Here is a 16369-nt window from a genome sequence, read left to right on the forward strand (position 1 = left end):
ATAAACATATGGTTAGATATTATATTTTAAATGGTAAGCAGAGCGATATCCTATGCAAAGTTTTTAAAAAAAAAAAACTTACCAAAGGGGTCTACCATAGATTCGAGAATTACAGTTGCAGAGTCCAGACCTCCCTCCCTGCCTTGGTTTGCTGGCCGATGACCGTAAATGGCGTCCATGGCGTCGTACCACCTCCAAGCAGTTGGACAGTTTCCACTACGGCTGTTGGCGTCCTTAATTTTTTTATATTGTGCTTTAAGCTTTTTAAGCTTTGCCCTACACTGGCCCGACGTCCGTTCAAATCCCTCGGCTGCCATCCGCTGAGAAATATCTTTATAGACCTTTTCATTTCTCACTGATCCATCAAGCTCACTCTGAATAACGCCATCGCCGATGATTGCTAAGAACGTAGATAGTTCCTCAGATAACCAGACCCTGCTGTTGTTTGCTGGCATCCTTCTCCTTTATATGGACTAATAAGGCGACGTGGTGATTGTTTGGCGCTTTGCTTTGACGTCAGCATTGATGTTTTCTGACCACCAATCAGTGGAAAGTACTGTGTGACGCCAGTAGCTCCGCCCTAACCGTACCGTTCCATTTTCTATGGACCCACATGAGAAGCAGGACCCTGAATGGTGCGGTACGGTTCGGTTTTATGGCACGCTTTCATAATGGAAACACCCAAAATAGCGTACCGTACCGAACCGTACCGAACCGATCCGCTCAGTGGAAACGTAGCATAATATGATACTGACTAATGCTAGCTTGAATTTGTGCAAAATGATCCCCCTGTCAGCGGGTTACATTTTAGCAAACAGACTGACAGACAGTTAAGTATAATGCTGCTATGTTTAAAGCTCAACTCCGGACATCTAAAAAAATGATCCCTTGCGGTGGGGCGGCACCCGCACTGCACGGGTTAATAGCAAGGGTTAATAGCTTGTTTTGTCCAGGGGAGAGGAGAAATAATTTTACTTACCTGATCTTCCACTCCCCCAGCAGTTAGTGCTCCCCCATGCCCCAGCAGTGGACTGTCCCTAAGCATCCTCACATCCAAGACCTGGCAATGGACCCTGCTTTGGTCTTGACATCTGGACCCTAGACTGCCGCAGTGTGGGGGAGAAGTCTAGATGCAGGGAGCCGCAGAGATTTGGATTTTGTTTTTTGTTTCTCTACACCAAAATGAGCAATTAACCCCTTGGTAAGGGATCATTTTTTAGTTGCTCAGAGTTGGCCTTTAAAGGTAAGTTCTCTTGGGATTTTAACCCTATTTACAGGGTCACTTTAATATTTGGAAAACTTTGATGTCGAAACTGTGCTTATTTCACAGTTTCCCAGTTCAAGTTCGCTTAAAAACGCCTGTCCATGTTATTTATTTATTTATTTATTTATTTATTTATTTATTTTGAGCTGGAGCTCAAAAACGCAGCGGTAGCGTTTTTGCGTGTTTTTTAAAGTTTTTTAACGTCTGGCGTTTTTACAGCTCTACTCTGGAGCTTCAGAACGCACTGGTCCTGTTTTTTTTTTGCAGCTTAAAAACGGCTCAGCGGTAGCGTTTTTGCGCGTTTTTGAATTTTTTTTAACGTCTGGCGTTTTTACAGCTCTACTCTGGAGCTTCAGAACGCACTGGTCCTGCGTTTTTTTTGCAGATTAAAAACGGCTCAGCCATCTACAGCTCAAAAACCTCATGGTGGGCATGAGGCCATAGACTAATATGGAGAGCTGTTTTTAAGCTGCAAAAAACGCTCAGAAAAGTGGCTGTAAAAACGTCCATGGAAATTTAAAATAACAAACATGTTAGGCTTCATTTCCATGGACGTTTTTACAGCTTAAAAACGCCTGTCCATGTTCATTTTATTATTATTTTAATTTTTTTTTAGCTGGAGCTTAAAAACGCAGCGGTAGCGTTTTTGAGCGTTTTTGCGCGTTTTGAGGCCATAGACTTAAGCTTCAAAAAACGCTCAGAAAAGTGTCTGTAAAAACGTCCATGGAAATGAAGCCTTATACTTACCTCCACTGTGCAGTTTGTTTTGCACAGAGTGGCCCCGATCCACATCTTCTGGGGTCCCTCGGCGGCTGTCTCTGGTCCTCCCCGCAATTACTCACCACAGTCATGCGAGAGCTTGCATGGTGGTCAGTAATTGCGGGTGCGCTCCCGTGATACAGCAAATGGCCATAGCCACTCACTGTATCACTTGGCCCCGCCAATGGCTGCGCTGCTCTCAATCCATCTGCTCTAGCCAATCAGTGGCCAGGCTGAGCGGCGAAGAGGATATCGGGACCGCGCGGGACTTTCGAGGGGTCAGGTAAGTATACCGGGGCTCCAGCATTCGATGTTTTTTCACCTTAATGCATAGATTACATTAAGGTGAAAAAAAAAATTCTTTACAACTCCTTCAAAATTCACACTAGACACTGCATACTAATACTGCTCCCCTGACAGGCCTACTGGTTGGAAAAGCACAGGTATGAAAAACATTTATGTATTTAAATTCATGTGCAAAAGGAATACTCAGATCTCAGATCTTGGTAAAAAGAAAAAATGTATCTCGTGCCAAATGTGCAATTAAACAAAGAATTAAACTAAATATGAGCGGCACCTCAAAAAAACAGTGGATACCACTGCTGCAAAGTGGATTAAAAAAACGGGTGAATGCGCTAATAGCATTAAATAAAAATAATAACTATAATCAAAAATAAATTAATGAATAAAAAAACACGTTAACATCTAGTCCCCATCGTGACAGGTGCCTAATAGATAAACTTGATAATTAGTGATCATTAAGTGAAAAATAAATGAATATAATAACAATATTCCATAAATAATCACAATAACAGATGAAATAAGCAGATGATGGAACAGCCTCTTAACCCATGGAGACTCAGGACGGTATATGCAAATAAGAAGATAAGGTCCGAAATAGTGTAATCCCGTTTATTAAAATGTTCAAATAAAAAGCCAAATGGCTGTTTACTTTAGGAGTGCCCAAGGCCCGGCACTAAGGCTGGATGGCATAGAAACAAATTGTTGGAGATGGTCCCGACGAGTCGGGACCATCTCCAACAATTTGTTTCTATGCCATCCAACCTCAGTGCCGGGCCTAGGGCACTCCTAAAGAAAGCAACCATTTGGCTTTTTATTTGAACATTATAAAGTTTAATAAACGGGATTACACTATTTCGGACCTTATCTTCTTATTTGCATATACCGTCCTGAGTCTCCATGGGTTAAGAGGCTGTTCCATCATCTGCTTATTTCATCTGTTAATAGCAAAGGCCAACTTGCTATGAAGCACATTTGACCACTTTTTTCAGTAAAAGGGTCAACTACTTGTGGTAAGCTGCCACCTTTTGAGCACTTTTGTGGGTGTCCTTATTAGAGTCGGTGAAGGTGGACCATTAACAGCTTTTATCACTGGATATTATTTCACTGGATGTTCGTGGCAAGTGTTGTGGATCTTGCAGTACACTACAGTTCTATGGACTCATAGCAGCACATGAATGAAATTAATGTGTTTTTTTTAGATATTTAGGTTATATTAGGTAGGCTGGTGATTCACTTGCTGTTCATTTATTCATTAATTTATTTTTGATTATAGTTATTATTTTTATTTAATAGCTATTAGTGCATCCACCCGTTTTTTTAATCCAAAGATCTCAGATCTTGCCCATCAACACTTTAGCTGCAGCACCTCTGGACCTTTTTTTTGGGGATATAATAAAATGTCCCTGTAGATAAAAGCCCTTCTGCCATTCAAAGGGGCACTGTGTTGCTACAAGTCACTACCTTCACCTAAATGTTGCCAATATAAGTAGTGGCACACCTCGCACTGGGCATTGGAGCGGGAGAGAGCATTCTGTCAACGTCGGAAGAAGAGCAGATGGAAGAAGACAACGAAGAAGACGGGGCAAGAGCGAGCAAAAGAGCAGGCAGAAGACAGAGGGAGAGAAACCGTAAAGAGCAGAGAAGAGCCGGAGAGGGGGGAAGAAGTCGGAAGAGACCCCTGGAGCTGCCTAATAAATTACTTTAAAAACCTGTGTAGTGTGTTTTATTATTGACACTTTTTTTTCCAGGTGAATGGGTAGTGGTACAATGTACCCGATACTCATTCACATAGGGTGGGGGGGGCCGAGATCTGGCAGCCCCCTTATTAAAAACTGAAGGGCCTGGTATGCTATTAGAGGGGGAACCCATGCCGTTTTTTTTAAATGGCGTGGAGTTCCCCCTCAAGATAATTAGAGCACAAGTCGCATGCCGAAGTCGGATCAGTCAAGACATCAAACCGACTTCAGTGATATTCAATGGGCTGAAGTAGGATCAAAGTCGGACCAAAGTAGTACAGGGGGCATTTTCAAAGTTGGACCGACTTGTGTTAGACCAGTTAAGACGGCTCCCATAGGGAAACATTGATTTTCACAGGTCACGCGACCAGTGTTGCTCATTTTCCTTTAAAAAAGTAATTAGATACAGTTACAAATTACTTGTCCGAAAAAGTAATTGAGATAGTGACTCAGTTACTACATTGGCAAAGTAATTAGTTACTCAGCAAAGTAACTGACTTTTTTTTTGCCGGCGTATGACGACCCCCTAATTTTCCAGCTAAAATACCCCTTCCATAAGAAATGTGCTGGGACATCTGTGCTTTTGTCTACCAGCTATCATCTTAAGCAGACTATCAAATCTGTGCCTGTAGGGGAGTATATTAGAGCAAGACGCAATTGTTCTGACATGGATTCTTTCTTTCATGATGCGATAACATCACCTCTAGACTGAAAGTACGTGGCTACAAACAGTGGCATATTGATAGAGCCATCCGTATAGCCTCCATAAAGGAAAGATTGTCTCTTTTGAATAAGGACAGGGTGAAAACTGATAAAAAGCATTACAGGATAAAAGGTTCTTCCTGTTCTGTCCATAATCCAATCACCTTTGTCACCACTTTTTCACATGAGTTTAATTCTGAGAGGGTATCATCTCCAAATATTTACAAGTTTTATTTGCAGATTTTGATGTTCCATTTTGTCCGCGGGCTGCATATGTTCAAGCCGCTGATCAAGTACCCTGGGGAATATTTTATCTAGGAGAGACTTTACTATTTTTAATTATGTTAACTGTGGCACTTCTAATGGGGTCTTTGCCATTGAATGTATATCATGTCGATTACAGCATATAGGGTGTACGTCACATCCTTTGAGAGCTAGGGTTAGCGTGAGGCAAGGGCAATTACATGTGCAGCCTAGTACAGTGACTTCACATTTAGTCGCCCCTCGCCCGCTCGGTGGTGGAGTGCTTACCGTCCTCCTACGTCCTTGGCTTGGTGCCATGGCTGGGATGGCCGCTCCCTGCTGTGCTGTCCGTGACTCGGAGTCGGCGGGCGGGCGGGCGGCTCCGGACTGTGAGGGAGGGAGGAGGAGGGGAGAGGGAGCCGGCGGCCATCTATTTTTCAAAAGCCCGCGCCTTCTTCTCAGGCTGTTCCGTGATAAGCGGAACAGTCATTTTCCCAGCAGAGCCTCTGTTTACTGTTCAGCCTATCACGGATGTCCTCTCGTCCAAGGCCGAGGCTGAGGATGAGAAGGCATCCGTGATAGGCTGAACAGTAAACAGAGGCTCTGCTGGGAAAATTACTGTTCCGCCTATCACGGTCCACGAAACAGTCAGAGGAGGAGCGAATGGATGGCCGCCGACACACAGGTACTACATGTAATTGCGGTAACGCCCCCCAAGTAATGGGAACGGCGTTACCGCGAGGGGAAGAGTAATCTGGTAGATTACTCGTTACCCTCAAAAGGGGCATCGTTAGGTAACAGCGTTTATTTTAAAGCCGTTACTTACAACACTGCACGCGACATGAGCTCCCAATGTCGGAGCGTTTGTCATACCAGTGTGAACCCGGCCTTATCAAGTGAGGTGGATGGATTATCTCGGTAAAGGAGAAGTGCTCATTAACACAGATTTGTGAACAATATTTGAGAGAAATAGGCCCCCCTCTCCACTCACAGATGTTATATGATAGCTTCTGTTAAAAAGAAGTGCTCTATGAATTAAGTACAGTCAAATAATGGAAAGGTCCACCTCCTCCATTTATTTTTGTTGATGGGAGAACAGTTTCTATGAATGAAGGAGGGAGGTTGAAAAGCAGACATAGTCGGCACTCTATTAGCCCCCGTAGCACCAGAACATTGTGGTTGTGGGGTATGGGAGGGGGCAGAGGGCAACCATGACAGCAAGCACCAACACAAGGGACACTTCGGTTTAAATTTAAGTACTGATGCTTGTGCTGATTTTTTCTTTTAGTCTTTATCTAAACTAAAGCCTCGTACACACGATCCGATTGTTGGCAGGGCATTCTCTGTTGACAGACTGTTGTCCTAAATTCTTACTGTTAGTACGCTCCTTTTGACAATTGTTGTCTAACTTTTGCCCAACAAAAGTTGGATGACATGCTAGTAAATTTTCGACGGACAACGGCTCCACGTCTGATTTTTGTATCATTAGTACACAAATCCGTCACACAAAAGTCGAAAGTACAAACACAATGCTCACTAAACACGAAATTAGCAGGAGGGGCCCAAAATAAATTAGCAGAAGGGGCCCAACGAATGGCACTCAATAGCTTAAATTCCTCGTAGTGTTTGTGTTTGTGGCACGACAATTGTATACACTTAGGGGCAGATCCTCAAAGAAATTACGCAGGCGTATCTGTTGATACGCCGTGTAATTTCAAATTTTGCGCGTCGTATCTTTTTTTTGGTATCCACCAAACAGATACGACGGCATCTGTGTTAGATCCGACAGGCTTACGGAAACGCCACCCAGTGGCCGCCGGAAAATTGCATCTTAGATCCGACGGCGTACTAAGCCGCTGTAGCTGCTGGCTTTTAATATTTTTTTTTCAGGGGACATCCGCTTTAAGACAAGAATCAGGCGCTCGGTTGGCCAACAATCGTACTGTGCGTACGAGGCTTTAGTCTTTAATGGCTACTGAGGGCCAGATTCACAGATGAAATACGCCGGCGTATCTACTGATACGCCGGCGTATTTTCAAATTTCCCGCGTCGTATCTTTAGTTTGAATCCTCAAACCAAACCTTTGGATCTTAGGATGCAATACTTCGGCGCCCGCTGGGTGGAGTTTGCGTCGTTTTCTGCGTCGGGTATGCTAATTAGCTGTTTACGGCGATCCACGAAGGTACGCTCGGTTGTCGCATTCTCTTACGTCGTCGCTAGTCGGCTTTTCCTGGCGTGAAGTTACGGATGCTATTTCAATGGCTTATATTTAGACTAGCCATGTTAAAGTATGGCCGTCGTTCCCGCGTCAAATTTCAATTTTTTTTTTTTGCGTAAGTCGTCCGTGAATAGGAAAGGAAGTAACGCACGTCGCCGTTCAAAAAATTACGTCGGTGCGACGTCATTTTGCTCAAAGCACGGTGGGAAATTTCAAAACGGAGCATGCGCAGTACATTCGGCGCGGGAACGCGCCTAATTTAAATGATACACGCCCCATTTGAATTAGGCGGATTTACGTTACGCTGACGAAAGTTTACAGGCAAGTGCTTTGTGAATCAAGCACTTGCCCGTAAAACTTGCGGCGGTGTAACGTAAATGTGATATGTTACGCCGCCGCGGATTTACGCGATTCTACCTGAATCTGGCCCTGAGTTTTTAATTTTAAAGAATAAATGCATAAAGTGCTATTATCATGTAAATCAATAGTAAAAAGAAACCTGCTTAGCATTCAGAAAACAAATATCTTTTATTGCAAATTGTGATTAGTGTTTGAAATCACACACATTTCCACATATACTAATCAGGGGATTATCCCTGGAAGTGGGGCAGTTAACTATGTAAAGCACGAAATTACACATTAATATGCCATAAGTGCTACAGAGAAAAAAGTGCGCAGTGCTTAAAGCGGACCTTCAGTCATTTTTTCATCTTTCCATCTATCAAATCTTCTGCCCTTGTTGTTTTAACTTTGGATAGTAAAACCCTTTTTTTTTTCTGCCAGTAATACCTTATACAGCTCACTTTCTGTTTCTTGTCTGGTCATTAGCCTAGGCTTAGAACATCATGCACAGCTCTCTCTTTCACTCTCCTGAGAGTTCGCCAGGAAGGGAGGGGGGGGGTGAGTCATAAGAGGGCCAATGAAAGCTGCAGAGCTGGAGGTGTGCCTCTGTGTAAATCCAGGAAGTGAACAGGCAGCAGCTTCAGCTGCCCACAGTTAAAATGGTTGCAGCCTATTAGTGGAGGGAGAATTCTGCAGCCTATTTGGCAAGTACGGAATCACAGTATATATAAAATAATATGCAAAGTGGTTGAAGGGAAGCTTCAGAATGGCAAAGATGTTTTTATTACTAATGATGTGAGCAGACTGCAGTTCTTCTTTAATTGAGTTCTTTCTTCGATCACCGTTTGCTTGGATGGATCAGGAACAAGTGAAGGCCTTATCAGTTTTATTACAGGAGGATTAAGTAAATTATATTAAATCTTTGGGAGCAATCCATGATTTATCAAGAGCAATGATGATGCATAAAGTAAGGCATCAAAAATAGGATTTTTGTACTCACAGTAAAATCCATTTCTCTGAGTTCATGGACGGACACAGCATCCTTTGACAGTAGGGTTATATCCGCTTCCTTTAGGAACTCTCCTAAAGGAAGCGGATATAACCCTACTGTCAAAGGATGCTGTGTCCGTCCATGAACGGAAGAGAAAATAGGATTTTTGTACTCACCGTAAAATCAATTTCTCTGAGTTCATGGACGGACACAGCATCCTTTGACAGTACGGTTATATCCGCTTCCTTTAGGAACTCTCCTAAAGGAAGCGGATATAACCCTACTGTCAAAGGATGCTGTGTCCGTCCATGAACGGAAGAGAAAATAGGATTTTTGTACTCACCGTAAAATCCATTTCTCTGAGTTCATGGACGGACATAGCATCCTTTGACAGTAGGGTTATATCCGCTTCCTTTAGGAGAGTTCCTAAAGGAAGCGGATATAACCCTACTGTCAAAGGATGCTGTGTCCGTCCATGAACGGAAGAGAAATTTCATTTACTACTGTTAGGTTGGTTACGATACTGTTCCCTACTAATTGCCTTTGGTTACTGAAGTCTACATGACTTAAAGTGTTTGTAAAAAAACAAACATGTTATACTTACCTGTTCTGTACAGTGGCTTTGCACAGAGCAGCCCGATCCTCTTCTTCTTGGGTCCCCCACCGGTCCTACTGGCCCCTCCACCCTGATGATTGCTCTGGGGACACGTGTGTGTTTACTCCTGCACTATGGGACCCATAGAGCGTGGCACGCCCCCACTCCTCTGCTGACTGACAGCAGCAGGAGCCAATGACTCTCAGCCAATAAGGAGTCAGAGACACGGAAGAGCTTATGCTCTCATGCACATCACTGGATCGGGATCAAATTCAGGTGAGTATATAGCGGGGGTTCCGGGAGGAGCTACACACTGAAGGTTTTTGCCCTTCATACATAGCATGCATGAAGATAAAAAACCTTCAGCCTTGGATGGGTGGCGGGAGGGGTTACTCCCTGCCGCTCCATTCTCTCCCTGTTTTCTGCTCTCCCGATAATGGAAAAGAGAGGGCGTGTCCGCGGATCCTTGACTTCACACCGCACTCCGTTGCTGGAAGCTCCCTAGGAGCAGGGTTATCACGAGGAAAGATGGTGAGCCCGATGCCACGAGTACGGAACAGACGGACCACGGACTAGGTCATACTCACTACCCTGCCACACTGTACTGGTATACTCTTAAACGTCTGAAAATGTTACTGTTTATATGCTGTTAATGTGATCTACGTGGACATGCTCTTTGGTGTGAGTAAATAAAGAATTTTGAAAAAAAAAAAACCTTCAGCCTTTAGAACCATTTTAAATACACTGTACACTGCCTTACCGAGTAAAGCAGGCCGTACTCTAGTACATTTTTGCTTGAAAAATTTAGATTTTCGAATTCTTAGTACTGATGTTTGTTTTTGAGTGTTGTGACAAAGAAATTCAGGATGCAAAATGGAAAGCTTTTCTCAGAAGAGCAAGTTTCTGAAAGTGTATGTAGTTTTCATTCAGAAAATTACTTGCGAATGGCATTCATCAAATCTTTGAATGCACTGAGAAGGAATATTCATTCGCAAATCCATTAGTGTATGGCCAGCCTAATGCCCCGGATTTTCCGCCAGCAAAAGTCCGATGTGAGCTTTTGAACGGAAATTCCAACCGTGTGTATGCTCCAACGGAGTTTTGCTGTCGGAATTTCCGCCAGCAAAAGATTGAGAGCTGGTTCTCAAATTTTCAGATGGAAAAAAATTCCTATCGAAATATCCGATCGTCTGTAGCAATTCCAATGCATTCCGATGCATGCTCGGAAACAATTCGATGCATGCTCGGAAACAATTCGACGCATTCTCGGAAGCACTGAACTTCATTTTCTCGGCTCATCGTAGTGTTGTACGCCACTGCGTTCTTGACGGACAAAAGTTCAGAGAACTTTTGTGTGACCGTGTGTATGCAAGCCGAACTTGAATGGAATTCCATCGGAAAAACCATCCAAGGTTTGTGGGCATAAGGCTTCATGTACACTAGCAGCTCCCGGCAGCTCTTAAACTTGAGTTTTTTTGCCAAAACTCCTAAACTTAACTCCGTAAAAGCTTATGTATCCATGTATCCATGTGCACTAAGGGCCGGATCCAGCAAGAATTTACGCCGGCGTATCTATAGATACACCACGTAAATTCAAAGCTGCGCCGGCGTATCTTCTTTCTGTATTCAGAAAGCAAGATACTCCGAAATTAGGCTAAGATCCGACTGGCGTAAGTCTCTTACGCCGTCGTATCTTAGGGTGCATATTTACGCTGGCCGCTAGGTGGCGCTTCCGTAGTTTTCGGCGTAGAAAATGCAAATGACCTAGATACGCCGATTCACAAACGTACGTGCGCCCGGCGGAATTTGTTTACGTAGTTTGCGTAAGGCTTTTCCGGCGTAACGTTGCTACCGCTTCTATGAGGCGTACGCATTGTTAAGAATGGATGTCGTTCCCGCGTCGAATTTTGTACGTCGTTTGCGTAAGTCGTTTGCAAAATTGGGCTGGACGTAATTTACGTTCACGTCGAAACCAATACGTCCTTGCGGCGTACTTTGGAGCAATGCACACTGGGATATGTACACGGACGGCAATCACGTCGGGTCACCACTAGGTGGCGTTTCGGTTTATTTACGCGACGATTATGCAAATGAGGAGATACGCAGATTCCGAAACGAACGACCGAGTATAGTTTTTCCGGCGTATAGTTACCCCTGCTTCTATGAGGCGCAGCCAATGTTAAGTATGGCCGTCGTTCCCGCGTCGAATTTTGAAATTTTACGTTGATTCACAAAAGCGCTGGACGCAAGTTAGGCTCACGCCGAAACCAATGACATCCTAGCGACATCATTGGAAGCAATGTACGCCGGGAAAATTCGCGGATGGCGCATGCGCAGTTAAATCGGCAAGGGGAGGCGCCTGATTTAAATACTACACTCCCCCTAGCCGCGGAATTTGAATTCCGCCGGGGGATTTAAGATACGCCGCCGCAAGTTTTGAGGTAAGTGCTTTGTGAATTAGCATTTGCTTTAAAAAAACATTTTTTTTTTAAATTGTCGCTTTTTTTGGTTTATAGCGCAAAAAATAAAAACCGTAGAGGTGTTCAAATACCACCAAATCCCCACTTTAAAAATAAGTTCTATTTGTGGGAAAAAAAGGACATTACCCTTGCTGTCTCTCTTTATTTCTAACAAATGACATGCGAGACCTGGACAGGGCAATTGAATTTCAGATAGTTATGAGATAGTAGCGCAAACTGCCCGATGTTTCTGGAGCACAGGCCGTCATAGGGGGAGGAGGCTGTGCGGGTAGTCTTGTGATATAGGGCCGTTACCTTCTCATGTTGTGCTATGTACATCTATGAATATCCGGCCCTGTCCGGGATAAGAATGCACGTGTTTCTTCCATTGCCCTTTTTGTGGACAGTATTGTACTTCTTGTATGTATGTATGTTTTTTATGTTTTGTAAAGAAAATAAAATAAAAATCTATATTTGAAAAAATAAAAAAAGGACATTAATTTTGCTTGGGTACAACATTTCACGACCACGCAATTGTCAGTTAAACTGACGCAGTGCCGTATAGAAAAAAATAGCCTTTTTCATTAAGGGGGCAAATCTTCCGGTCCTTAAAGTGGAGTTCCACCCATTTTTTTATGTTTGTCTGTGCTGCATGCTCTAATCTCATAGTGTTCAGAATGGACAATTTTTATTTAATTTGTTGCTTGTAAATACCTTTATTTTGTAGTCCTTCATTACTTCCTCCTCCTTATTTGCCTAGGCTATTTGCAAGGGTTTCTGGGATAGGCATCATGTTTCCCAGTAGTCCTTGCAAACCTGACTCAAACCTATTACATTGCTTGTGCACTGAGCATGTGCGAGATATGCAAAGCTGAAATCCAGGAAGTCATACAGTCTGGCTTCATGATGCCCACACTTAAGATGGCCACGGTCTATTTCTAGATTATAAACTATCTAAATGCTGTAACAACCTAACAAAACGGACCTTAGTTTACAGACTAACTTTACTAGAATACATTAAGCTTGTGTATTACAGGGGTATTTATATTTAAAAAGTGAAATTGTGGGTGGAACTCCCCTTTAAGCGGTTAATGTGAAGATACAAACATGGCATACGAATCGGTGCATTTAGGCAAACCTCATGCTGCCTATATCCTAACTGCTAAAGCAACAAAGTATGATTGTACAGTTACCCCCATCATTAGGGACAGTCTGTCTGTGCTGACGCTTATGCAAAGGTTCTCGCTATACTGTTATGCAATGCACTGCTTCATAATTAGAAGAACAAACCAACAGCCCTGTGAAAATAAATAAACCTCAATAGCAAATGTGTAAACAAAGCAGCACTTTGGAAATTGCAGCAACTTTGATTTTCTTCTACATCATCATTGAACCCATTTATCCAAGAGTCTCCCGGGTTCTCCTCAGGTCAGCTCATTCACCATACAGCCTGTGTGTCTTCCCTTCAGAGTCATCAATTCATTAGAGTCCTGTCCAGATTGCCAACTGAATTATTGGACCTGGTGAAGGAACAGCTTTTCTATCACCATTTGGAGAGAGGTCTCATGGTCTTAGCTGCTCAGTTGGCCCATCATCTTAAGAAGCATTTGGTTTTCTTCTTTCAGTTTCACGTTATCATCCCCGGCATTCTTCATTTTCTGTCATGAGAATTGGTACAGCTTAGAAACCATGAAATCACATGCACATCAACTGCTCGCTGACTCCCCTTGCCCTCCCCACTGCCCAACATGACAAGCCAAAGAATCTAGGACAGCGTGGGAAGTAAGCGGCCCCTCACCTCAAGTGTTCCTTCATTTAGCATTGTGTCAGGCATCCTTTCCTCGCGGGAGTGGGCGTGTATTTACTTTTCCCCGAGCGCTATGTCTCCTGGGGGGTGAGTGATGAGACTCCCAGGGGACGCGCTGTACTGTAATCCCGCGTTATCTCGTAGGTCACGTGACTCGGCAAGCGGGGGCGGGTACGAATTCGCCATTTATCCCGGGAAGGATACGCTTGTGGGCTTCAGACTGCCCACAAGCAAGATGGAAACGTCCATCACACATTTTTATAAAACATCTTTTCGTGCATAAAGACAATCTGCTGGATTCACGTAGGGCGGCGTATTTTTGAGGCGGCGTAGCGTATCGTATTTACGCTACGCCGCCGTAAGTCAGAGAGGCAAGTGCTGTATTCACAAAGCACTTGCCTCCTAAGTTACGGCGGCGTAGCGTAAATAGGCCGGCGTAAGCGCGCCTAATTCAAATTGTGAAGAGGTGGGCGTGTTTTATGTAAATAAACCATGACCTGACGTAAGTGACGTTTTTAAAGAACGGCGCATGCGCCATCCGTGGACATATCCCAGTGTGCATTGCTCCAAAGTACGCCGCAAGGACGTATTGGTTTCAACGTGAACGTAAATTATGTCCAGCCCCATTCATGGACGACTTACGCAAACAACGTAACATTTTCAAAATTCGACGCGGGAACGACGGCCATACTTAACATTGGCTAGGCCAGCTATTTGTTCGACTTACTTTACGCCTGAAAACTCCTTACGTAAACGGCGTATCTTTACTGCGACGGGCAAGCGTATGTTCGTGAATAGGCGTATCTCGCATTCTAGGCGTAAATCAGCGTTCACGCCCCTAGCGGCCGGCGGAACTAGACAGCTAAGATACGACGGCGCAGGCAGTCGTATCTTAGCTACATTTAAGTGTATCTCAATTTCAGAATACACTTAAATGTACGACGGCTTAGATTCAGAGTTATGACGGCGTATCTACTGATACGCCGGCTTAACTCTTTGTGAATCTAGCTATATGCTGGCGGCTCTGGTATTAGGACACGCGAGTGCCGGATTAAGCAAGGTAAGACCGCAAGAAGCATTAAAAAAAAACGAATACCCGCGGAACCCTCGCTTTAAGTACATATACAGTGTGTTTATGGTTATATATTAAATAATTTGGAATTCTGTTCAGCTACTCTTATGACATACTTGTACACTGCACAGACAGGTGACACATTTATTTCCTAATTCAGCAAGTCAGCTTTCTGTGTCACCTCTCTGCTTCCAGTTTGTTTATTGGACAATAAGGCACCATCATCACTCTGTCCAAAGGCCTGAACACAGGGTGTTCCGGGTGTGCCCGGGCATAACCTAATCACCCTGTGTGGCAGGGCTGGACTGGGACAAAAATTTGGCCCTGGACTTCATCCAGACTGGCCCTCCCCCCGGCCACCCAAGCCCCCTCTCCCCCTTCACTAGCCACTAGCCGTTCTACTTTATTAGAATAGAACGGTTGGTACTGGTACTCTTATAGGCAGTACCAGTGGGGAAGCTAGACATTATTTCACCTGGGGCAAAGAATCAGTTCAGTGCTCCCCCTTATGGGTCAAGTTTAGGCAGAAGTGAGAAACTCCCAGGCCATATCTGTCTGTCCCCTCCCCCATCCTCCTCTGTCGTCCCCCCTGCTCCTCTGGTCCTCCCCCTGATTCTCTGTTCCCCCCAGGTGAGCGCTGCAGGGAGGGAGAGGAGGTGAGCTCTGCGGGGAGGGAGAGACAGAGGAGCGGAGGGGGGCAGCAGTCTGCTGTCACTGAAGCCGGCCCACTGAGCCATCGGCCCTCCAGGAAACTCCCTGTAGTCCCAATGGCCAGTCCATCCCTGCTGTGTGGTGCCGATTGCCCTTGCCAGTCGTGTCCCCAGAGACTGCACACATGATACAGGAGATGGTCACAGAATGCAGACATGATACAAGAGATAGCCAGAAACTGCAGACTTGATACAGAAGATGGTCAGAGGCTGCAGACATGATACAAGAAAAAACTGCAGACATGATACAAGAGATGGCAAGGGAATGCAGACATACTACAGGAGATGTTCAGAGACTGCAGATATGATACAAGAGATGGTCAGAGACTGCAGACATCTTACAGGAGATGGTCAGAGACTGCAGATATGATACAAGAGATGCTCAGAGACTGCAGACATGATACAAGAGATGTTCAGAGATTCCAGACATGATACAAGAGATGATAAGAGACTGCAGATATACTATAAGAGATGGTCAGAATCTGCAGATATGATACAAGAGATGGTCTGAGACTGCAGACATACTACATAAGATGTCAGAGACTGCAGACATGATACAAGATCTGGTCAGAGACTGCAAACAGGATACAAGAGATGGTCAGAGACTGTGTAAATTATACAAGAGATCAATGCATCAAATGCAGCCTACAAGTGCCCACCAATTGCAGCCTACTAGTGCCCACCAATTTCAGATTGCCAGTGCCCTCCAAATGCAGCCTACCAGTGTCCATCAAATTCAGCTTATCAGTGCCCACCAAATGCAGCCTGCCAGTGCCCACCAAATGCAACCTGCCAGTGCCCACCAATTACAGCCTACCAGTGCCCCTGGGTCACACAGAGCGGCGATGATCTCCTACTGTCACAGAGCTTGAATATGAATCTCCCGGATGGCCGCTGTAACAAAGTCCAGCCTCCTAGACCGGCTCGCGGCTCCTATGATACATGTCACACTGATTTAATTTCACTGCATTGGATCAGTGTTCCATCTATTTTGGGAGCCGGTCTAGGAGGCGAGACTTTTTTACAGCACCGCTCATGGGGCCCCCGGGCAATATGAGATCATGAGCCCTCAAGGTTTAAAGATGGCTGCCATCATACCCTCCACACTATGACAGTGGGCAGTATGTACAAGAGAGGAGTGTAAAGGGTATAATAGTGGGCAATATTT

General features: G+C 44.5%; 1 protein-coding gene across 1 annotated transcript in view; it reads right to left on the reverse strand.

Moving 5' to 3' along the window:
- Window positions 1-12620: 12620 nt before the first annotated feature.
- Window positions 12621-16369, reverse strand: part of LOC120917243 (PRKC apoptosis WT1 regulator protein-like) — a 54392-nt gene continuing 50643 nt past the window's right edge. Inside the window, exon 7 of the mRNA XM_040328391.1 lies at window positions 12621-13270. Within this exon, the coding sequence (XP_040184325.1) occupies window positions 13184-13270 (87 nt within the window). The 3' untranslated portion in view covers window positions 12621-13183. The remainder of the gene's footprint in view (window positions 13271-16369) is intronic.

The sequence above is a fragment of the Rana temporaria genome, chromosome 11 (genome assembly GCF_905171775.1).
Source record: "Rana temporaria chromosome 11, aRanTem1.1, whole genome shotgun sequence".
Classification (NCBI taxonomy): Eukaryota; Metazoa; Chordata; class Amphibia; order Anura; family Ranidae; genus Rana; species Rana temporaria.